Below are 24,893 nucleotides of genomic sequence, written 5' to 3'. Positions count from 1 at the left end.
AACACTCGCTGACAAGTCTGAAAGCAGTAACGCTAACTGGCGCTTCTAATCTTGATTCAGGACATCACTCTTCTCAGAATATTGTTTGCATTTAATTTTTCCAAACCATAGCAGAATTTATACACCTTTCTAGAGCATCTTACTTAAAGAAAAAAAGACAAAAAACAAGGTATAGCCATAAGCCACACAGAGTTGGCTGACAGAAAGGAAGTACTTTGAGATACTTCAGAACAGCATGTCTCACCTGGTTGTTGTGATGTCTGCTTCAAACTTGTGATGCCTCTTCCAGAACATTTACCTGCACATTTAGAGTATTCACAGAGTACACGCACATTTCCAGCAAAGGAATGATTTTTCTTCATCAAGAAGTTTCAGCAAACTAGCAGACACTCAGTATATTCACATTAAAAGCACCTCCGAGTAGTAACTAGCTATATCAAGTATAAGCTGGCATACTTTTTTTTTTTTTTACAAGCCAGTTTATTTGCCTTGTTTCAGGAGTTAGATTTACATTCCCAAAAGCCTTGGAACACACTGTGCAATCGGAATACTGTAGCTGGCTGGCCAAGAAACACTCTGGACATGATCACATCACCACTAGGTATCCTCACTCCATCTAAATTTATTGAAAAATATTTACACATTGATCATTATGCCATAAACTGCTTTAATAGCATCTTTACACAGAAGAAGAAATTAAGAGCATTACACCATGACAGGGGAATCACAGTAAAAGGAAACTTTTCAAGTGTCTTTTCTTCTTCCCCAAACTTCTATAAACAAAGAAAGTTCTCAGACTGAGTGTGCTGGAGTCCCACAGTGTGTGCGCCACAGATCCACTGCTTTGCTGACAATAGCGTCAGTGTTGTCTTGAGGAATCTGCAAAAGATTGGGTTAAGATGCCTTGTCAGTGTACTTTATTAGGACTGTTGTTTCAAATAAAGATTTTAAACCTCAAGTTCAAGTTTTATCTCTTTACACAAAGCTAAACTATAATCTCATCTCCCCATCCTACCATCCCTCAGCCCTACATGCACCATGTTACTCCCACATTTTAAACATAAAACTTTTATTTACAAAACAAGAGAAGGTGTCCACTCAGGCATCCCTCACTTTACACCTCTCATGTGACATCAGGCATTACTCATACTGGCCATCCATGACCACAAACATATCTAATCCATCTAACCCAGGTTACATTAGGATCCTATAACCCTGCTGTCATGCTCACTACCATCCACAGAAGGAAAGTTCAGGGTCAGGTTCAAGATCCTATCCTTATACATCAACAAAGAATGTGTGTTGAGTCTACAGGCTGACACTCAGTAAAGGAATAAAAAGGGTGCCAGACTCCAGCCCTAGAAGGAGGATCTGGAAAAATGAATCTAACTTCACCTGCACTTACTTCCACAGAAAAACTCTTCAGTATAAGAATATTGTCAACTCTGCACAAACATAGATAATATATTACGCAAAGCCAAACATCATTTCATTCTATGAAAGCTTTACCTTCTGATAGAAACAACTACTCCTCTCATTCCTCCCTGCACCTTGGTACTACAACACTACTCTCAGGGAATAATGTAATAGCTCCTTATAGTATGTTTATGATATACAAAACACTCTGAGGCCGAAAGGTCAAAACACTTCTATAAGCCATAGATGGTAATTGTGAAGCACAGAAGAGTACTTACATTTTCCAAAAACTGGGTGATCTTTTCTGCTGTAGTCAGTGCTATTATTTTCATTTTAAAGGTTAATAATATCTCCAAAGCAACAAAAACAAGAATTTTGCAGGACCCACTAATAATTTTGTCCCAAACTCTAGAAAAAGAGATGAAAAAGCAATCACCACACATTACTGTAGTCCTTACCTATTTATCTGCTAGAACAGATTTTTTTACAATCACCTTTTTCTAGATAATTTTTCTGAATAAGAACAAATGCATTAATTATTCACATCAGGGTAAATACAAGACATTTTATCAATTCCTCAATCTGTACAGAGTAGGGTGATGGCAAACAAATGTATTGATAGGGTGTGTTCTTGGTTAGAAATGCAACTGTTTGCAAGGCTCAAGTAAATCTTGTTTTAATAGCCTTAACTGTGACAATTATTCTACATAGCATAGTAAGGGTGAGAATTTTTCCTAGTGAATAAAAAGAAACACAGTTTACTAGCACACTTAATAAATGCGCTCTTCAAATAGTTAAGTAGATGAAAATTCAAAAGGATGAAATACTGAACTACTACATCTCAAGCAGCTAAATATTCCAGGTCCTTCCTGTAGGAGATATAAATATTATACATCAGCAAGATACATCCATAACGCTCAAATTAGACACAAAGAACAACTATGAAGTGTTTCAATCCATTCCACTGTGCACAGATTCTCTCAGAATTAACAAAGCACTCCTACCACTTCTTTGAAGCTGTGCCCAGACCTCACAGTTTTAAAGAAACCTGAAGAACAGGCCTCCAAAGGCTGCAAGTTCTTTAGCAACAGAACTGTGAATATTAAAAGAGATCCACATTACTAGAACAGCTTGTAACAATTTGAACCCATCCTTCAACCAGCAGCTCTATCTCTGGCGCAACTCAACAGACACGGGATGAAAGATTATCCAAAACCAGTGTGAAACCATCTGTCAGATGGCAGCTTCTATGGTTTTGCATTATTTTTAGTTCTTGACTTTTAAGAGCTATGTCAGAAAGTCTGAGGATTACTGTGCTTACTCCATCCAGACACTTGTTAAAAGAGTTTCTCCTTTCCAATAGATGTTTCTCCTTTGACATGAGGGACATGATCATATACTATCCTCCATAATCTCTGAATCCAGTAACTATAATTGGTTAGCATCTTCTGCAGCCCACCTACAAACTTGGATCTACAGGTGTGTTTCTTCAGAAGACAAACATTTTTACATCACCTTTTGTCTCAGAAGAGCTTGCACTTCAGCCTGGAGTGCCAAGAGAACACAATGAAGGCATAAACATTGACAGCTGTGTTAAAGAGTTGGTATCACACCTTTAAGCAAAGGCTTTTTTTTAACTCCTAAAGTGGAATGACTGCTGCTGTTACACAGCATTCATCTTTTAAACTGTGACTCAAGTCAAATCTTTGTCAGCTTGATAACCTTCCAACCACACAGCTGGTTTGACACTGCTTTTACCTCTCCATTCCTCAAAAAAAAAAAAAAAGACCAGAATTTAATTTATAATAAAGAAGCTTGGAAAAGAATACATAAAATCCCCATGACTATTCTTTAAAATTAAGGAAACAAACAAAAAGCCCACATGGATAAATAGGGGAAAAAAGGCATAGCTAATTTCTCTCCCCTTTGCAATTTACTTTTATTTCCCTGTCTTCATAGGATTAAAAATGACTACAAAACCCACAAAGACAGGAACTATTAAAATTTTGCTTCCTTTGTGGTTCAAGAATCTCAGGACAAGTGGTCACTGTAGATATTACACTGATGTTGATGTCAAGTCTAGAAGCTTTAAGCAAGGCTATGAGAAAACTGAGAACTCATTCCTCTTCCACACTGTACAAGTGATTCCCATTTACTTCTAATACATTTTCTTTCTCAAACCTTTCTGTTCAGAACCCAAGCATAGCTCCCCAGGTGCTTCATGGGCATCAGAACTGTAACTACAAATGGCAATACAGACTCAAAGACAGGAAAGAATTTTTCAAGTTTCTATTAAACCCCATGTTAGTTTCAGTATAAACCTACTAATTCTAACATACACTACTAAACCTTCTTCCATATTTTGCTTCCAAGTCCCCGACTCTAGTCCCCATAATTACATTACAGTAGGTTACATTTCATGCTCAAAAACTCAAAAGTTTTCCTATTATTTAGTCTGATTCCAGAACAAGTATTTTAACACTGGCAAACCAGATGCACTATCTAAATCACCAGCTTCTAACAAATTTGGGAACAGGGTACATTGCTAAGTGGATGAGATATTAGCACTAACTAGCTGTGTCTGCTGATTTTTCCCCCTTAACATTTCCAGCTATTGGTACTGTCAGCGTAATTCCACCAGTAACAGCAATAATGAAATGACTGTGACACTGATAAACAGACCAGCAATCAGTACCTTGTCTATACCATAGAACCAGAAACTGCAACAAACCGTGTCAGAAAAATGTTTACTTAGACTAGAAAAAAGTCAAGGCAGTCTCAAGGAAACAATTATTTTGATTATTCTAGCCTAAAATAGCAACCTTTATGCATTGTATCTTTACTGATAGTAACATCTATACTCTACTTGCACTACTTAAATAACAGCAAAAACTTGTGTATGTAAACATCAAGTGTACTGTCAGGGATTATAACTTTCAGCAGGTTTTTTTGATTCTCTCAGAGATGGGAAAACTGTAACGTATGTCATGCAACCGTGCTTGTAGCCCTACTCAGGACCACCGAAAAAGAAAGCGCACACTAAAGTCATAAAAAACTGTAATGATACCATCCTCTGTGATACATAATTGTAACCGATTAGCTACAAGAGCACTCTTGTGGGTGTTTCTTGAACAGTGAAATAGTAGTAAAAACCACAAGGAAAAATATAAAGACATTGGAAGCTATGAAAGTAAAGAGAATGGCAAGAACTACGCAAACAAAGCCACTTAATTTTCACTGAGTTTTTTTTTCCTGTAGCCAGGACATGATTTGTATGTGCATGGAAAAACAACATTCTCAAGGGCATTTCTCAGGTTCCTCAATCACTACAGTGGGGTACTAGAGCAAAAAGCATCCTAGTGTTGCTGCGCTCTCTTTTTCTGAGAAAGTTATTGTGAACCTCACAGTTTTCCCCCTCCCCCCAAAGGCTACACCGAGGCTGCAGGGTAAGCTCATTCAACCTTATTCCCTGGTTCTGGTCCTCCAGTCATCTGGTCCACAGACGTTTAATGAGAACCACTACTCGCTCCTCTGCACATCTAGGTATCCTTCCAATGGGAACAGATGTGGAAGGACATGATGAGGCACATACAAGTCTCATCCTGACATCATATTGTGATCTTGCACCAGCCATGAAGACAGCTGTGAAGCAGCTCAATTACTTAGACACAGGCAAACAAGTGACTTAAGTTTCTCTGTAGAGCAGAGAAACTGTAGCAGCCCACATCCCTTCCACAGTAAATCGAAGGTATCTTTCATGTTTCTGTTGTTTCTACTAAATGACTCATATTTTTACAACTGATGTAATTTAAGCAGGACACAGAGATCACAGTTGTAAAACTGCATAAGCTGTACATTAATACCTGCGTTAGTGCCAGTTTGAAAGGCAGTAGGATTTCAGGAGAACTACAGAATACTTTGCCACAAACAAATTACCAGAGGCCACTAACCTAAGCCCATCCAAACCCACCAGCTATTACCATGCCAAGTCTTCAGTGAGGACTGAAAATGTCAGCTATGGATATGATACATGACTGGCAACACTAAGCAATAAAAAATGCCTGGCTTATACACAAGCATATCTGCAAAGCTCCACTATTTCTGTTATATCAGAGCAAACTGGCAGCTGAGGTGTAATTTGGTCTGTAGAGCTGAAGCTGCAAAATAGATACCTTGCTTTAACAGCAAGGCTCTCCAGCTGAGGCCCCACACAGCGCCATTTGAAAACTCTCCACACATGGGGCTTGCTGAACAGATGACCAGATACCCTTATGTAGATGCGAGCAAATAGAGCAATGGGGAGTATAAACAAAGGTGCAACTCAGTTTTCTCCCCACTTCAGAGAGAAGTAATCCTTTCTGTCCCTCTGGAGTCCATGCTACAGGCAGGTTCATGTTCTAGGAAGCTGCCTGTCTATAATTCCAGGTGCAATAACAGAACCCTGAGGATACAGAGCCTTCGGAGTGCCCAGTCTGCTCTACTTTTTACCCATGTGGCACCTTAAAGACATTTGGAAAGACGCTTATTACATTTTAAGAGCATTTAGCACAAGCAGAGCAAAGACAATGCATAAGCTCGAAAGAAATGTTTCTACATGAAAGCTTTCTACATTGGTTTGCCAAACCCACTTAAGTGAAATTGATGCACAACTTTTACCTATGACAAAAGTAGGAGAAGTGTGCTATGAAACAGTACGTATTCTGAAATGGCAACACTTGTCAGGAATACAGCTGATATTATGTACAATTCATCTCACCATTATTGGATAAAATTTCTGCATAGCACATCCAAATCTTGTACACCTTTGAAAAAAAGATGAAATTTATATTTAGCTGCCTGGCAGAGAAGGCTACGATTTAGACAAAGCAAGCAACCTCTCTAAGAAATGTAGTACTAAATCATAAGTTAAATTAAATCATAAAATACTGAGCTCATGTCATCTCTCACTTGAGGAAAAAGTAAGTGAAACTCACAGGAGAACTGGAGACCTGTTTTCAGTTCTCAGCAGTTCCAATGCTGCCATTTAGATACATTTCAGATAAGCATTCGGGCTTCTAGATTCTAATCCAAACTGAATCTCCAAGCATTAATTAAGCTCATCTGTCACATGCTGCCCACAAAGTATTTTATTTCCTTAGCAAATGAGGCTATTTTCATTACAATTGAGTAATTCAAAAACCTGAACTGCCAAGGAAAAGTGCACTTTCATCTTGTTCTCACAAGAATTGTTGGTAAATGGAATTGCTGCACCATCAGAAGTTCCAACCCTCCGAAGTTTTTTACTGCAGAGTAATATAAAAAAGACAGTAACTGGATATTTACCATAAAAAAAAAAATATTTAAATATTTTCAGGTCAAATTATTTTACTTTGCTAAATTAAAATAGAATATGAGAATGCTAACCAGTACACTAACTAGATAAAACATTTTATGTAAATGAACTGATTCAAAATTACAGAAGCTGAAACAGAAAATTCTGACAATATAAAATAGGAAAATCAAAGTTCATCTAGATTTTTTTCTTTTACACTGTCTAGATGAGATAGCTCCACAAAACATGCAGTTTTCAACAGAAGTGTCAAAACAATGGAATCCTCCAATAGCAAAGCTGCTCTATTGCAAATTTCTTAGCCAGAACACCTAGCCTCAACGTTAAATCATTTAAGTTGTAAATTAAAACATCTACTAGAAGACATGGAAAGAGGTTCCTAATGCTTGCGGAGGTCATTTTGTACCCCAGCAGCCTACAGAAATGAAGTTCTGAGCCGACTGGCAAGTCCCAGGTGAAACAGTCACATCTACTGACAAACTGTATTAAGTTTCATACAGAGAAAACTGGATGAAACCAGGTCAGTTGTTACCTGCTAAAATGAGCCTATAAATACAAACGTGCAACACAGATACAGACAAATCACACATATTCAATTGTCTTTAAAGATGTAACAAACAATTTATACATGCTTACATAATTTCTGTGGCCCCAACAGTAGTAAACATTTTTAACCCTCACATCACACACAACCTCTATACAGCACAGACTACTTTGGAGCCTTACTGGTGTTGGTAAGAAGAACTACACATGTAACGATGACCACGCAGCACAAAGGGTAACACCAAAAAGTCTGCCACCAACTCTTTCAGTTCTGGTTCCAAAAACTGCTGTCAGACACCTTCCTTGCCAACAGTAGAGCATACACAACCTCAAAGACCATTGCACCACAAGACTGAAAAGCATAAATATTAATCTTATAGCTTGTTCCCTAAAACCCTCATATTTTCTTAATGGGTGTGGGGGGGAATATTTTAAAGAACAGCTGTTCCGCACTTGCCTTTATGAAATGTAAAAACCCAGATAAGCAAGGAAGACTGCACTCACTATTCAGATTGCAAACAACTCTACCACAATAAAGCAAAGTATTTTTTCTACAGAGCATTCAACAAAACTCTCAATTTCAGTGTTTGTTGTGGTTTAACCCGGCCAGCAGCTAAGCACCACACAGCTATTCGCTCACCCTCCCCCCTCCATCTCTGGGATGGGGGAGAGAAACAGGAAAACGAAGCCTGTGGGCTGAGATAGAGACAGTTTATTAAGACAGGAAAAAAATAATAAAGATAATAGTACTACTACTACTGCTACTGTGTACGAAACAAGTGATGCACAATGCAATTGCTCACCACCTGCTGACTGATGCCCAGCCTATCCCCAAGCAGCCGGCCCCCCCACCCCGGCCAGCCACCCGTATATATTGTTTAGCATAACATCAGATGGTATGGAATACCCCTTTGGCCAGTTTGGGTCAGCTGTCCTGGGTCTGTCCCCTCCCAGCTCCTGCTGCACCCCTAGCCTGCCCGCTGGCAGGACAGAGCGAGAAGCTGAAAAGTCCTTGGCTTAGTGTAATCACTGCTCTTCAACAATTAAAACATCAGCATGTTATCAACATTCTTCTCATCCTAAATCTAAAACTTAGCACCCTACCAGCTACTAGGAGGAAAATTAACTCTATCCTAGCTGAAACCAGGACAGTGTTTTTACAGCAGCCACTGAAGCCCTGGAGGTGCTAGAGTAAGATTTCCCCTGAACCTTGTTTCTTCTCAAAGTTTTAAAAGGTGGCAGAAAATGAGACCATTGTTTTCTCTGTACCACTTCTTGTTCAGCTATTAGCAGCATCTATGTTAATGCAGAAACATTATGCTTCTTTTCATTTAACTTGAATTTTCCACTTTTCCAAGAGTTTTCAGATGGCAGAATTAGAGAAATCACAGAAGCTTCAGTTCAAAGGAGAAGTACCATGCACAAGAATTTCCCCCTTTTAAAAGCTGGACAGCCTATTTCTACCCATGGAATCCTGATATAATGCACTATTTCATGAACTCTGTAATGATCAACCCACCATAGTATTTATTTATTTTTTAATTAAAACCAACACTCCCAAAATCTTTTTCATCTGGTGGTAATACAGTATTATAATCACTCCCTAAGGAGTGATTTTGGTTAAAAAGCCTGAAAACTAACTACTTTCAGCTGCCTATCACGAAGAGTGGATTTGGAGTTTTAAATCCTAGGAGGCAAAAAGTGTGAAACAGAATAAGCCACTATATTTAACTCCATCCTTTTTACATGTCAATACCAGAAGTGATCACACTCAGATTACCTCACATCAGTAACGAGTGGGATCAAATCAAATTTTGTCATTTCCAAGTCAACAATAAAGCTAACTTCATACCTTCATTACAGATAAAGATAAGGAAAGCTCATTGCCTGCTTAGGGTAACAAGGAGCTAAAATTACTATGCAATTACAAACAGAAAGGGGAAAAAAAAGAGCTTGCCTCTGTAAACTGGACTCAGGTAAACAGCCTGCAAAACACTTTTTGAACCAAAGATCATAAGGGAGTTTGCTCATTGCAGCACATGCTTTTAGATGCATCAGGAGTCTGTTATCTTCAATGTTCAAATACTGCTCCAGAATTTTTGGCTGAAAAACGAATTGGAAAATTTTAGGATAAGTAAAATCAGAGTACCCTCCCCTCCATTATTACAGCCCACTGTAAAGCAAGATGTGTCTTTGAAGACCTGCAAGCATAAAAACACACGTTAAAATAATGAACTTACATTATTTTAACTAAACCCTGGTGTTCCAAAATAAAAGTATCACTGATTTTTGCAATTTAGTACTTTAGTAAATAAATAGCCCCAGGTTCCTTAAATTGCTGACCACTAGCAAGATTTCCAAAATATGCACTACTCACTAACGCAAGGAGCTGTTTGAGAGCTTAATGCAATGCAGAGACTAAACCTGCAATAATTACTGCTATCTTCACAAGTAAAATTGAGTTTTATTCATCTCAAAGGTAATAATCTTAGCACGCATCATAAAAACCTATACACAATGCAGTGAAAACAAGAAAAACAATTCTCAGAGCAAATCCCTGTGCAATATAATAAAAGCTGGACATTGATTTCCTGTTTAAGAAAACAATTTAGAAAAGGCAACAGAAGAGCATACAAATAGGCTTAAAAATGTGAATAATGTTCATTTTGCTTAAAGTCTAATGTAACACAATACAAATTTTCATAAATTCCAGTGTCTTTATACTTTTTCTCATAATTAGATAAGCTGCTAATAACTTCAGCTTTCAAATTAAAAAAAAAAAAGCACTTCCTTTGTCCATATTCTAACATCCACAGTCTTGGTGCAATGTGTACATTAAAATAAAAATTTAGGGAGACATCCCTACGTAACTGAGGCACATACCTTCTTTAAAAAGACTCCTCTGTCCTTTGAAAGAAAATACAGAAATTGGTATAGTTGGTATCACCTCTGGCAGAAGCAGAAAAGACTTAAAATGTATTTTTGTGTTCCAAGAATAACAAAGGACATACATAATTTTCTGCAACAGGTTTTCATTGATTGCCAGAGCAGATATCCACTGATATAAAAATATGAGTATTAACTAAAATGTTTATCTTTTACGACTATTTGAAGAATTACAAAAACTTTTATATAACAAAGGAATTTTTATAAGTATGCATTTGCTTTAAAATCACTTTATAAAGCAGTAATACAGAAATTCAAAATTAATGTTCTCTGAGAGCATTTGAATGATCAGTGACAAAGTCCTGTTACACTTTTAATTGTAACTTAATTTGTAACATGCTGTCTTTCTGAAGACACAAAATACCCTGCTCCATTTATAAAGCAAAACAATTGTGCATTGCCTCACTGTCATCCAGTGAACAGCATATGAATGCCAGGGATGCAGCCAAAAAAGCAAAAGACCTAAGTCAAGATGTCCTGAAGTTTGTTATATCTTTAATTGTTTAACACAAAGAAAATTCTTAACTGAATGAAATATAATTCACCTAAATACAATGTAAGCTGACTTAAAAAAAAATAGTCAAAACCTACAATGCAACATTAAAAAATTGGTTTTGTTTGCTATTTTAGACAAAGTTTCCTACAGCAGAGTACAATCACAATGCAAAAAGCACTGCTCCTGCCAGAACATAATCCATGGATGCAGCCTCTGACATTGTGGTTACCTCCATACACTGCAACTTCCAAAACGCCCAGCATGCATGCTTTCTATGACTTCCTTCTCCCTTACTTACTGCTCTCCTCACACAAAAAAAAAATCATTCCCTTACCAGTTGTTGCAATGCATCTTTGTGCTTGCTGTTCAGCTGATTAACAAAGCTACTGACAAGCCAATAGCATTCTATAGGATCCTCCACCATTTCCTCCATTGCTTTAGCAATAGCAAGAAACACTTCATCTTCTGGCTCCTGGAAAACAAAGCCAAAAAAAAAAAAATTAACTACAAAGAAGTATTAGAATGCTTGATTTAAGTTATTCTTACATTCCTTTTCCCTACTCTTTGCAAAACCAAAGTGGAACCAAAGTATACAAAGATAGATACTACCTGTTCTGACATTCATAAATAAAGCACTGGGCAACAGCTGCATTATAGTGACCAGATACCTATTAAAGCAGAACAAATAAGACTTGTCTTGCTTTTAAAACCAAGCAGACGACAGGAATTTGGAAAAAATCTGATCCAAAGTTCTCAAATATTCTTAAATGAGATTACCTCCTAATGGCATAGCAACATACCTACTTCTATGCCCCACATTAATTTTTTTTACTACATAGCAGCAGATATTTTCATCTTTTTCCTTGCCAAACATGCCCCTCAAACACCTTTGCCATGGGTGTTAGCTACACAATAGCTAGAAACAAATATCTTTTCCAGGTGATTATTCCCCACAATACAAGACTAGAGCATGTGGTGGGCATACTATCTTCCTTTCTCCAGAGGGTACACTTTCCTACCAAAAGGTACCAGCATGCCTAAAACACAATTACTGGTATGACTGCACACAGGATAGAGGTGAGTTAAGTCTAAATCAGCCAGGCCTTATGTCAACAACTAGCTCAGGAAGCCTCTCAACTGGGAAGATGCATCAGGAGAGGCACTATATTTGCCCTGTGTTGCTTAAAGTTTTCCTTAAGCAGGCAGTACTGACTACATTAGGACTTGGGGTAACAAGTTAGATGCGAATCCACGGTCTGTCCTCATGTAACCATCAGCAGCAGTAAGCTGTAGTATCATAAGCTTTGGTGCAGATTAGAATTCATGCAAAAGACATCAATAGTCTAAATACTGCTTGGATATGCTTCTGTTACATAGATGGCTGCAATGCACACATCCCCTTAATTAAGCTGCTTTCAGATGCAGAACATGTGCAAATCATGGAAGCCCACTAAATGATCCAAATATCTCTTCAAAATACCACCTTCATACTCCCTCTGCCTCCACTGAAAAACATCTGCATTACTATCAAGCTGTAATAAGCTGTAACCTTTTATAAGTTTAAGGGGTCAGTGTCTTCACTGAAAAGAGGCTGACATAAAATGGAACAAATGTTTTCTGCAGCAAAACGAGCATAACTTTCAGGACGAATAACAGTGGCTCTGCTAACCCTCATCTCTATTAATCTCATCACAGTACTGAAACCATCTAGTACTCTGGAACGCACTGACAGAACACTTGCTCAGAAACAATACTGCTCTAGAAAGGATGAACTTTTAGAACATTCTGTCAAGGAAATTTGTCTACAGGAAACTTGCAGGGCAGGATGACTGCATTCCTAGGCAATGGCAAGTGCACAAAACACTCTCGCTCCTCCAACTAGAGGATGCTGCATACAATCCCCTAACTCAAAACACTGCTGGATTTTCTATGTTCACTCTATCTGCCCAAAATACACCCTGCAGAACAGCAAAATAGCCTATCAGAAAGGAAAGCAAGCCTGTGAGCTAATAAAGCCACAATTGGACAAAGGAGTATGTAAATCTTCCATTCCTGGTCAAATAAAAATACCGTGTAAGCTCCTATGTCAAGTTTTGTTTAGTTTGTTTAGATGAAAAATAAAGTAAGCTGGACTACTGTGAACATGGATAAATTAACATTAGACATAGGATAAAATCCATCTCAGCAAGTCCCATGGCTCCTTTCATCACCTCCTCTTTTATAGAGGCTTATACGTAAGGTCTACACACAGTTTTTATCATCATATGATATACTCATCAAAATATACTTTTTTACCCACATGAGTGCACTGTAAACCACAGAGTACGTTATCTGACTAAGCCTTGATCAGTTCAGACTAGCCGAAAAAGGAGAACAGTACTTTAAAATCTAGATCTTAAAACAAATTATTTAGAAATATGATGTAGCTTGCAACATATTGCTGCTAGTAATGGCTCTGAATTATCCTCATTGTAGGAAAGTGAACAATCTACAAGATCCAGTACCAAGTCATTTTGACTTCATTGCTATGAAGAAACTGTGAAAGTGAAAACTAGAATAAAAAAGGCTAAAAGCCTAGCAGTGGAAGTATATAAAAGACTTTTTAAGACATACAACTTTATGTAAGTATTTAGGGGAACAAAAAAAGAAAAGCACTTCAACTAAAATACCTTATTTTATAACAGCACTTCTCTGTTTTTCTTTCCCCTTACATGAATTTATCTACATGTACTTTTGCTACATGCAGCTCAGTTTCTTACTGGCTTATATCATAAGTTAGCTATATGCTTAAAAAAATATATAGAATAAAGTATAAAAATATAGCATAAAGTTAGCCAGTATGCTTAAAAGACTATCAAAATGACAGCTCACCAAAGGAAATGCCAAGTTTCGAGGCAATTTTCCTGATTCCAGTTGATGTATGCGGAGGAAAACATCTTCCTGTGGGGTAGAATCATTGATAAAACGAATTACACGAAGAGCATGGTGTACATCCCAGTACTGCTCCTTCCGGTAGTTCATCACCGAGGCATGAGATTTATGGTGAGGAGGAATAATTCCTAAAAAGCAGAAGAAAAAAAAAAAAGCAACTGTAAAGATAAAAAACAGAGCACTCTAAACTCCCTTTCCAAGATATCTGCCTACAAAAACGTAGGACCTGGCAGTGCGATTTTTCTATAAACTTGTTCAAAGAATACAGGGAGAAAACCCTCTAAGAAGAGAAGCTAAGAGAGCACTTTAGCATCTTTAGCATTAGATTTACAAAAACAAACTATATATTTTAACCAAGCATAGACAAAATCTAAACTTGTACTATTGTTTCTCTCATCAATCATCAATGTTGAGAATTGTTTCCAAAGCTCTTCTACAAATTTTTCAACAAATGAATGCTAATTCTTTTGTATATTACATTAATGTGCTGGTAAGAAATGTCAATACTGGGACAGATGGAAAATAACTTTATTGGTGTGCTCTCCCTCTTCACCAAGCTAGCTTTATTTTTCAATTGTATATCTGACTTGTTAGTTGTTTATACCTATCTGTAAGCTTTAATACAGTACTAATTGCATATTTGTGTGTAGCTTCATTTTATTTTGAAAACAAAATGGATACAGAATGATTTTTATATATGCTAGCTGTTTGTGTTCTGAAATTATACACTTCATCTGAGACGACCAGAAAATATATACATGCAATTAACTAATGCAAACATACTGTACATCCCAATCTCATTATTCAGTTTACTGGTAGATCTCCGCTGGAAACTTCTTAGTGCACTGTACCATAGAGATTAATCCTCTCTAAAAGAACATTCAGAAGCAAAATCAATCCCACAGTTGTATATTAAAGATTAAGAGTTAACACCCAAATTTCAATGCAAGTTTAACTTTCTCAGTACAGTACATTTTTCTAGTTCCCTAGGAGGAAAAAAATTAAACGTATCCAAGTAGAGAGGCAGAAAAAAAAGAGTTGTTTTTGATATCCAGAAGAGATGCTCAACATTTCACTCTATCATTCCCCTAACTCAAGGCTCAACCTTGCTATGCGCTGATGTTCAGAACAAAACTGTCACTGGCTTCAATAGAAACAAGATCTTAGAAACACCAAAGCAAAAAAATGCCTCTTTCATACCACCAGTGGAGCAGAACTCTTTCTGGTGTAGAAACCCATGAGAACAAAATATTCTTCAAAACTCAGTCCTTAAACAGGCTACCTGCTGCTTTCACCTCTCATTTAAAATAAAAATATTGCTGTCAAGTGTTAAACCATGAAATGGCTGAGTTTTAGTATCAAGCACAACAGACAGTAACAACTTATTTCCCAACTACAAATCCACCTGCACTACAGAAGCTGGGACAGAGCAGGATATTTCTCATGTGACGCAAAAACAGAGTCAACAACTACGTATGTACACACTGCCAACTGCTTTGCTTAAATAGAGAAGACTACCTTGAGCTGACAGAAAAGAATCTTAACACAGGGATGTCTAAAAACCATTTTAGCCTCAACACCATCACGAGTCATACTTGAACAGGAAGTTAAGAGACATCTCTGACATACCATGTAACCTGGGACAGCACCAAGGCTTGGCAGGTGTCTGAAATGATTCTGCTGAGAGGACAGAATCCATTCTGCTGAAGTATTAACATTACTTAGAGATTTAATACCTCCCACCAGAAATGGACTGGGCTGTTGTTCCAGTCATTTAGGGAAAGAGCTTCTGTATTGCCATTTAGAAAGCCAGCTCTTCAAATCAGTGTTAACACTGTGATGCAGCATAATAAAATTCCTTGTACTCTGGTCACCTAGAGAGTACACAAAATTACAGCTTGTGTACTTGAAATAAATTATTTTGAAAGCTTTTAAAATACAGAATCCTAAAAAGAAAATAAAAAAGGCTTTGAAAACCTTCCTCTTGTTTTCTGTGTACTCAGATATTGAGGTAATTTTCCATACAATTAACTCAGATGGAGCTAGCCTAAAAATCATTGCAGTTTATATAATCACATGGATTCACAAGTCATCCTATCTAAAACAGTCAAAGATATACCACTGGCTCTGCAGTGAGTTGCAAATTTGCCAAGAGACTGTATTTTGCTATTATGATTTTGGCTGAAGGATCTTGTACTAAGTTACCTGTTCAAACCACCTATATTTCCTGTTACAAATTCTTTAAAGGATGCTGACTACTTCACTAAGGCCCAGGGTTACAAGATTTCTTTTCATCCTAAACTTAGTGCTCTAACTGCGGAGATTTTTATCAGGTAGGACTACTGCTAGTTCTGTGATCAATATAAAGAACTTCAACTTCTATACTTTACATCTTGCACCTTCCACACACTGCTCATTTACCACCTCTCCCAAAAAAAGACTTACAAATCCAAATAATCATTATTATGAAGGCACAATTTTTAAGTTGTAGAAAATTGAAGGGGAAAAGAAAAAAAAAGAAATATTTTAAAAGACTGTTAAAAATTCAAATAAAACTTCCTAACACATTATTTCAAACTCCATGTGTAGTGCACATGGAGACCAAAAAGAGAAAGAGAATACATTTATCTGAACTTTCAAGATTATGGCAGAAGCTAAAATAAACAAGCATCCTGAAATGGATAAAAAAACATTTTTTGTTTATTTGTTTGTTTTCCAACTATTCAATCTGAAGCAAGAGTCATCAATCTTTTTGACTATGAATCACATGCCAAAATCCTCAGATAGGAGATGTTTATGGGAACCGTAACACATATTCCAGAGAGCCAACAGCCAATGGAGAAGCAGGATGGCTGCAGAGGGCAGAAGATAGCAGCTTGCAAGCCAACCTGCAGACAAATACTGCAGGTGTCTCCCTGATGAAGCAGCATCCCAGGTGTGACCACAGCTGTAGTAATACAACACTCAGCATGGGAGTCCCCCCTAAGCTTTTCAACAGTGGCATGCTCAGCCACCAACAGTGCAATAGGTCACATTTCTCCTTCAGAGATTCAGTCACACAACCTACCTTCACAACTGGTCCAGCAGTGTTTCTTTACACTTGGTAACTCTACGGGAACCTCTCCAGATACCTGGTACAGGTCAGAACTCCCAGGCTCTACACAACCCCCCCTGTCCCCAAGCAGCATCACCTCGTATCCAATAAATCTGACACACTTGACCACCTACTGCAAAGTCATTAATACTTTTCAATTGGTCATCTGACAAATACCCTTCAAAGAAAATTGAATTTTTCTTTTATTATTTATTTTTCATTATTGTTTCTGGGGATGCCATACTTTCTCTCTGGCCTCATAACTTCTTCACTGGCAAATACCATTCAAATCCAGAATCAAAACCAGAAGTAATCTTCAAACCAAGAACACAAAGCTTCTCTTAAACATACATTTCCATAGCTTGCCTACCTTTTCAAGTTTAATCACCACTTTACTTCAACTCAGTTGTGTTTTATTTTATGAACAGAACTGAAAACCTTATCAAGTATCAGTGACTTAAAAGCCACCTTTTAAATCCATTCCAATAGACTTACTTGGATAACGTTAAGACTAAAATACGCTCTTCTCTGTACACTTCTGCAAAAGTTCTCAGGAAGTATGCACCTGATATTAAGCTTTATAACTGCTATTGTGCATCCTCAGTAGATGTAAAAATAGACTAAATATGTCAGTACACAAGAGTACAGAATAATCCATGTCATTACTGCTGAGAGAGAAAGAGAGCACATTCTACATGCTCATTTCTACAGAGAGTCACAGACGTTATGTTTCATACCTAAAAGAACCTTCCACACCAGTATACGATACATGGATGGGAGAGGGAACCTTTGACTAAACGTGCAAAGCTTCTCAATATCTGTAGAGAAATAAAAAAATTGAAGAAAAACGTTAAATTTTAATATATCAATAGTCCCCAGTCTATGAATTACCTAAGTATGACAAGCAGATAGAAATCTCCACTTTCATGATTTGTTACCAACAAACGCTTTCACCACCTCAGTTGGGAATAGAATAAGCTATATAAACCGTAACAGTATTTATTCTGGAAAATAACATACGTTGGCTTGACTCACAATAAAACTATAGCTGCCCCAGCTTTCACTAGGAAGAAACTACCATTTTTATAGGCATTTTGTTGCGATGTTGCTATGTCAAAGCAATTAAGTACTCTGTTAAAAGGACAACTTTTCTCTTTCTATTCCATTATAGGCATTCCTCAAAGACCAACAGCAGTAACAAAATCATCATTTTGAGGTTAGATGGAACTAACAACATGATACGTATTTACGTATACAGCATGATATGTATTTTCAGATAAAATTGTTTTCACTTAAGCGTAGAGAATGAGAAAAAAACATGCAAGCACAGAACCTTAATAGCTTTTACAATTCATATCCTCAACTCCTTGAAACTCAAAGGACTGCTAGTACAAACAGAGAGATTAAAGGTAAAGGATGAAAAACTAGTGAGTATTAAGCGCAGCTGCTACAAACCATCTATTATTCCCTCCCCTACCTGATGCTAAATCACCAAACGAATAGAGGAAAGAGTGAAATTGACTTGCCCAACCGGTCATCTTTTAACAAAATTTCCAGTGACTTCTTCTCTTCAACTCCACGAAATCCCACTTTTTCATAATACACTGAGCGAAAGTTTCTCTGAGAGTCGTCAGCCATGATTGATTTCTTTTGGAGAAACAGTAATTCCCCTTTTAAGTTACAAGTATAAATTCCTATTACGTTAAAGTCAAATACTGCTGCACACTGAAAAATTGACTGCCTATATCTCTATAGTATTAATAAACTCTACAGAATATGAAAATCTTCCAAGATTTTCTTCATCATATGCTAACATTGATGATCATAAAAATAGATAACTGGACCTAAACAAGATCTAAATACATTCAATTTTGAAACGAAAGACAGTGATTTTTTACACTATTATTCCTGCAGTAAATTACGTTACAGTTTCAAAAAACGCTGGAGAGTCTTTTTTTTAGGTGATTTCATATATTTCAAAACCAATATAAAAATACAGTTAAGAGCCTGACAAAATTTTGGCTACAGAAATTCTAACCACATATAACCGTTATCCAAATAAGTAAAATTCATTAGGTTTCATACTCACCAGACAAGGTAACCAGAGGCAAGAGCAAGCCAGAGTTGGCTTCAGTAACACAGAAGTGACAGCAAAGGATAAGGCTAGATCTGTAGTTTTGTTCTTAAGTTGCAGACTTGAATTAAATGTTCACGTTGTTATCAGACACCGCAACACCCACAGTCTTGAGCTTGTCATTCTGGTACTAAAGGGACATAACTGTCTCATCCTTGTACTGGAAACAATGGTAAATTATTGTAGCGAGAACCATGCGTTTCATAACAAACATTCATATTTCAATGCAGCTCAAGCCTTTAAATATTGATTCTCTCCTCTCCTTTGCAGGCTTACAAATACGATAAAACTATGCTTTGTAACTCAAAGAGTTACAACCAACCTCAACTTTTAAGCCCAGTGACAACAGCAAAATTTGGAGAAAAATTATTTGTTTTGAGGGACAGCAATGGGTGAATTACATACCGAAAACCTTTCCTAGTTAAATTATTCTTTTCCTTGCTAAACTGAAGCACACATAATAGGAGCACAGTATTTGCAGATATAAGGTCACATTTTTTCAAGCAGCAAATGTATTTAAACTTGTATATGCACTAGACCTATTTGTTTTTCAAACTAAGTCCATTTTGAGTGCTTTGTAGGATCACAGCCAAGACCAACCAGAAAAATATAAAGCAGCAAAGGCCTGAATTAGTGCTGAGATCAGACAAATACCATCTCCAAGCCAGAGAAAAAAATATTTATATTACTTGCAAGACATTCCAGTTAGGCACTGTCCCTATGAAAATGACTGTGATATTCATGCACTGTGCATTTAAGGGCCCAGCAGTCATTACTCATAGTGCAGCAACACCTAAAAGCTGAGTTAAGGTGGTACAGACGCTCAATTACCCTTAAAATATTTGTTTGAATTTAATATACACTACTAAGAAAACATTCAGCCTCTACGATTTGTGGCGAGCTGACAGTACACTCACAAAACAGGAACAACACACAGAATAAGAGCACCATCTATAAGAAAGAACCGATACAACATTAATTATGGTAATTAAAAATACCCCCCTCCTTCCCTCCCACCAGCAAACCCCTCCGGGGGCCGGAGCCAGATCCGCACCTCCAGCATCCGGACGCGGCCCCACACGGCAGCCGGATGGCGAAAGGCGCATGCGCGGGCACCGCCCACGCGGCGGCGGTGAGCAGTGCCGCGCGTGACCAACGGTCGCACTCTGCCCAGTTGTGGGGAGGACGGGGGGAACGCTCAAAGAGGCAAAGAAGGATTAAAAACTCTAAATCCAACAAAGAAACACAAAATAAACAGAAAAGCAAACCGTCATCCCTCATACACGTCTCCAAGTTTGACAGAAGCCGGCTGTGGCCAGTTAGGAGATACTTAGAGAAGTGACCCACCAACTGCACTCCCCCAGATCAGTAATGCCTGCTGATAAAGAGCTAACACTGAGGCCAAGAATAGCAAGCCTAATACTGCCCACGCTGTATTATTTACTGTTTTATGCTTAGCAGTGTGGTCCGTCTACTGTGACAGGGAGGGACAGTTTACTTAAAATAACCTGTAAAAAGCTGTTGGGCTTTCCAACAAGACTTTCCTCTGTACCTGACACTAAAACTTCCACCCCTCATGTCAGATGAAGGGACTCACTGGGGGAAGGCCAGCACCCAAAAATCACCCTGTGCTGCCAAAATCATGGGACACCGTGTTTTAATTTCTTCATGTTTTCGTTGTTCAGAGTTTTGAGATCTGGTCAGCATTCTGGCCAGAGTTCTGAGCTCACGGTCCCTTTCTGGAAGCAGGAACATTAACCATCAAACACTTCAGCCAGCAACAGCCAGCAACAAACACAACAGCCAGCAACACTTCAAAATGCTAGATCCCCTCCAGATAGCTTTTTAGGTTCCTATAAGTGGCCTGTTTTCAAGCAGACAGAACTTCCCTTTCTATAATCCTGAGCAACGCTTTTTGGATGCCTAGAGAAAAGCACGCTGCTGCACAATGGGCACGTTTTTGTTGAAGCCAGCCCGTCGAGGATTGATGCTGTGGCCTCACAAATGTGTTTGTTGAAGTAATTCTGCACAGCAGCAGGTGGCAGCCTGGTGCCATTTTTTTTTTGCAGTTTTCGGTCAGTGGCATCGAACGCATCTTTTGTCGATAGGTGGCAGTTGCCTCTGTGTGAGACCTCCTTGGTGCTGCTGGGAGCTAATCAGCATCACAAGATGCAGGAAAAATGCTACAGAAGTTCAATCAAATCTCTGTCATTTTTAAGTACTTATTCTTGGCCTTGTCAGTATGTGTCACATAGCTTTAGTGGTGCTCTAAAAAGGGCTGAAGCTAGCACAATTCGTCTTAACACTGTTTCATTGCACAGCAGATACAAAAATATTTTAAGCAGCTGAGCTACCAGGCACTGTGCTCTGGATTTGTATTAGGTTAATGCAATAATGATGGCTTTGATTAATCAAATAAATAGTAAAAATAAGTCTGAAAAATTTAGCTGCATAAAAATATAGCATAAAATCAATACCACCACCCCAAAAAAAAAATAATATGCTCCCCCTAGAAAAGTTTCTAAACTCTACATATTGCAGATTTCTCAGCCATGTTTCTGAAATACACCATTTTCCTTACTGGTGTCTGTAAACAGTTTCTAACATGTATTTAATAGTTTATAGTGGAATCCCAACCAAAGTCAGTTGTAAATCTGACTACTGGTCACTATATTTAGATCACTAGGAAATTAATTAGAGACTTTTCAAAACATAATCAAAATTAAAAGCATAGGCTTAGCATGAACTGCTAATGATGACAAAGACTATTGTTTGGTGACATACAAAGTGAAAAAAAAGCCTGCAAACCTATTTTTTTTTAAGAAAGACAGCCCTATAAACATTTGGACATGCTTACTATTTTCTTTATTTTATTTCTGTTTTCTATATTTTATTTATATTTATCTACATTTTATTTATATTTATCCATCTTTATTTAACAGCCTTATTTCTTTATAACTACCCTTGTACATCTACCTGCACTGAAAATGGCTAAATGACTCTATGTGCTGTAAATCAGTGTTGCAAAGCACACAGGTGTTTGCATTACTTTAATCAACATATTAAACTGCCTACATTTTCATAAACCAAATAATGATCTGATTGTCCTTTGTCTAGGGAGATGAAGTGTTTTCATTCTTACCAATGGAATCTATTTGTTGCCATTGTAAATGAAAGTGGAATTTCATCATGAATAGCTGCAGGAGTCAATCAGCTGAGTGAAAGACTGTTTATAATAACATTGATTGGTTAAATTATCTTTAATCAATAATACCTTCCAAGGCATCTCTCGGAACAATAATAACCTAAATGTTAGGGTTTTTTTAAGCGCAATAACATCCAAAAAGATATAACACATAAAAGATAAAAGGGGAACAGGTTTGGAATTGACTTGGAATTATCTCAGATAGCAAAGCCAAAATAATTACCATCCTGCTAGCATACTGCATGTCTCACCTTTATCTGTTAATTTGAGTATAAATGCATTTGTATTTTCTAGTGATAGGTCTGTATTGCAAAAGTGAATTACTCACTGACATATAAAGTCACATGAGAAGTAAGCCAAAAGGGCATTGCTAATGGTTTTCTTTCTTGCAAAATATGAACTGTGTTGCGCCCATGGTTCTTGAAAAGTAATGCTTTTGCTCTTAAAGCTGGAATAATTTGATGGGAGTTTTGTGCTGTTGAATCTTGGAAGGTGTTTTGGGCTTTGTTCTCTCATGTATGCCTGACCTATCTGAATTGCAGATGGTTACTGGAAGCACACCTTATTGTGTGAAATTACCAAAAGAAGATGAAAATGCAAAGCAATGGAACATTGATTTTACACAGCACAGAGGTCCATATTTCTATGTCATTAAATGCATACTGTAACATACAAAAAATAAGCAAAGTTTTCAGGTGAATTTCATTTGCTCTGAACTAACTGAAGATTCACTTCTTTCTTTTAAGGACACTTGGCTGAGGACATCTTCACTGTATATCAAAACGAGTGCATACTTTCAGTCTGCTGATGCACCATCCCTTGTTCCTATTGTAGTAGGACATGATTAATGTTTTGGAATGGAGTTATAAATTTGGTAATTTCAGCTTTTCTAATACACAATCTCCTGTTTCTTCAGGAGCCTGATCAGTTCCAGATGGTGAGTAGGGCTGTGTTAATGGAAAGGACAATTTACTTACACATTCACAAAACCTTTTCATTATGACCATCAGCAGATCGAGAAAAGCTTGGCCCCATTTCCTGGCCAAAACAGCATCATTCTGCTGTGTACATTCTACCTGAGAGAAGAATGCAAATGTTGGAGCTATAAATGTCTCCAACTCAATCCCTCATTGAAGTGAGATGAAAAACAAAACAAAACAAAAACACTCTGGGGTAAAAAAATATCATAAAACACTTTGGCAGCAAAAGGGAACCTGGCCTTTCATTTCAGCATGGCAGAACCAGGTCTGTCTCCAAGCAGACCAAACACTATCTCTGTAATCATGAATACACATCCCCAAATGGCAGCAAAGTAAAGACCCACAAGGCCAAAAACACCTGATGAGCAGCTGAACTGGGAAAGCTGAGTGCAGATGTGTCCTACTTCTCTGTTTTCCCTTTCTGTCATAGAATGAGAGCACTTCAGAGAAGAAATGCTTTTGTCTGAAGAAATATGAAAACTGCAAGACAATTACTAAGGGAATAGCAAAATGCAGTTGCTCACTCCAGTAGTAAATGGATTTGTTTTAAGATCATGTTAGTGATTTTTTAGGATGTCTTCTGGATTCCAATCATAACTTGGATATTTTGCTTAACCTCAGATATCAACTGTGCATGCCCTGATTCTTCTACACACCTGACTAGTAGCTGAGTTCAAAGGATGTTATTGATGTTTTTGACTGAAAAAAGGGTTGTGAGTTTTTAAATAGTAAAAAAAAACATGCTTTGTTCTGTCAGTTAGCATGGCATATTTGGGGCACAACGTAATAACAAATAATTGAATAGTCCCAAATAATCTTTTCTCTGTTTGGTTTCTCTTTAATTCAGATAGGACAATGAGATGATAATGAGACAAATGTTGGTCAGTTTAGGCACATGGGGAAAATTAAATGACAGGCCTTGAGAGTCTTAATGAAGAGATCATGCATACAGATCATGTATAGCTATTATGATTACGCTATATGGCCAGAGATGGAGCAAAAACTGTGGCAATGTGAAAGTACTTGCCACAAACATGAGACAGCAAGTTGGAGTTAGGACCATGTTTTATCCTTACAGCACTTCTCCTTGTATCAAAGCCAGAAGTGTGCTTAGAGGCTAATCCAAGGTCACCAGCTGGCTATGGAGGTTGGATCTGCATTCCTCATTCAACCAAGCGCTCCCAAAACTTTAGGGCCTGGACAAGCTGCACAGTGCAGTGGACTGAAGGAGGAGTTACAAAGGGTTTGACTCCTCTTGAGTCCTGTGACCCAAGATGAAGGTGGAGACAGTTTGTTTCAGTCCCTGGGAAGATCTGAAGCAGACATTCTCTACTGCGAGCACTTGGCCAGGGTTTCAAGGCGGCATTTTAACAGCCAGGTCCCAGCAGTCAGTGTCGCTCAACCATTACCACCCTTCTTTGCCAGCACCCACAGTGAGAGCAGCACTGGGTGACCATGCTTGAGGATTTGGCCATTGAGTTCAATAGCCCGTGTTATCTGATAGCTCTAATATAACATTAAAAAAATAAAAATCAAAATAGCTCCAATCTGCTCCCTAGGGTCAACAGCAAGAACCTAACCCAGTGACTTCGCTGGGATCACTAGTGAGGGGTGAAAGGCTCAGATCCAACCAAAGCCACACAGCATACCCAGAAGTGGTACCCCCAAAGAGTAATTTGTCACTTAATCACCTTCTTTCAAAAAGCCTGCCTACCAAGGCGGGTGGGGAACCTTGTACACAAGCTAGCTTTTGATCTCGGTGGAGCTCAGAGGACTTTGCTAGCACACTCATTTAAAGGATTGAGCAGCAACTAATTAA

The 24,893-nt window shown here is 37.8% G+C and overlaps 1 protein-coding gene across 12 annotated transcripts; it reads right to left on the bottom strand.

Annotated features, from left to right (window-relative positions):
- Positions 1–610: 610 nt before the first annotated feature.
- On the bottom strand, positions 611–20,561 carry TBC1D7 (TBC1 domain family member 7). 12 transcript variants are annotated; one of them, XR_013945668.1, is made up of 11 exons: positions 19,944–20,549; positions 18,845–19,049; positions 18,282–18,402; positions 17,493–17,573; positions 13,602–13,789; positions 11,065–11,202; positions 10,172–10,195; positions 9,246–9,391; positions 6,173–6,218; positions 1,695–1,824; positions 611–879 (listed from the first exon to the last, which is right to left on the bottom strand). XR_013945668.1 is itself a non-coding variant. In XM_080577974.1 (10 exons), the coding sequence occupies exons 3-10, from the start codon at positions 18,291–18,293 to the stop codon at positions 793–795; spliced, it is 855 nt and encodes a 284-aa protein (XP_080434100.1). In that variant the 5' UTR covers positions 18,294–18,425; positions 18,845–19,049; positions 19,944–20,473; the 3' UTR covers positions 611–792. The 12 variants fall into 12 exon arrangements, 10 of the variants coding, with proteins under 10 accessions (XP_080434100.1, XP_080434099.1, XP_080434095.1 ...); XR_013945669.1 differs by lacking the exon at positions 10,172–10,195 and having other exon boundaries at positions 19,944–20,412; XM_080577974.1 differs by lacking the exon at positions 6,173–6,218 and having other exon boundaries at positions 18,233–18,425; positions 19,944–20,473.
- Between the last annotated feature and the right edge of the window lie 4,332 nt (positions 20,562–24,893).

Source organism: Anser brachyrhynchus, assembly GCF_964034855.1.
Source record: "Anser brachyrhynchus genome assembly, chromosome: 2".
NCBI lineage: Eukaryota > Metazoa > Chordata > Aves > Anseriformes > Anatidae > Anser > Anser brachyrhynchus.
The sequence above is the reverse complement of the archived record's forward strand: the minus strand, read 5'-3'. Positions and strand labels throughout refer to the sequence as shown.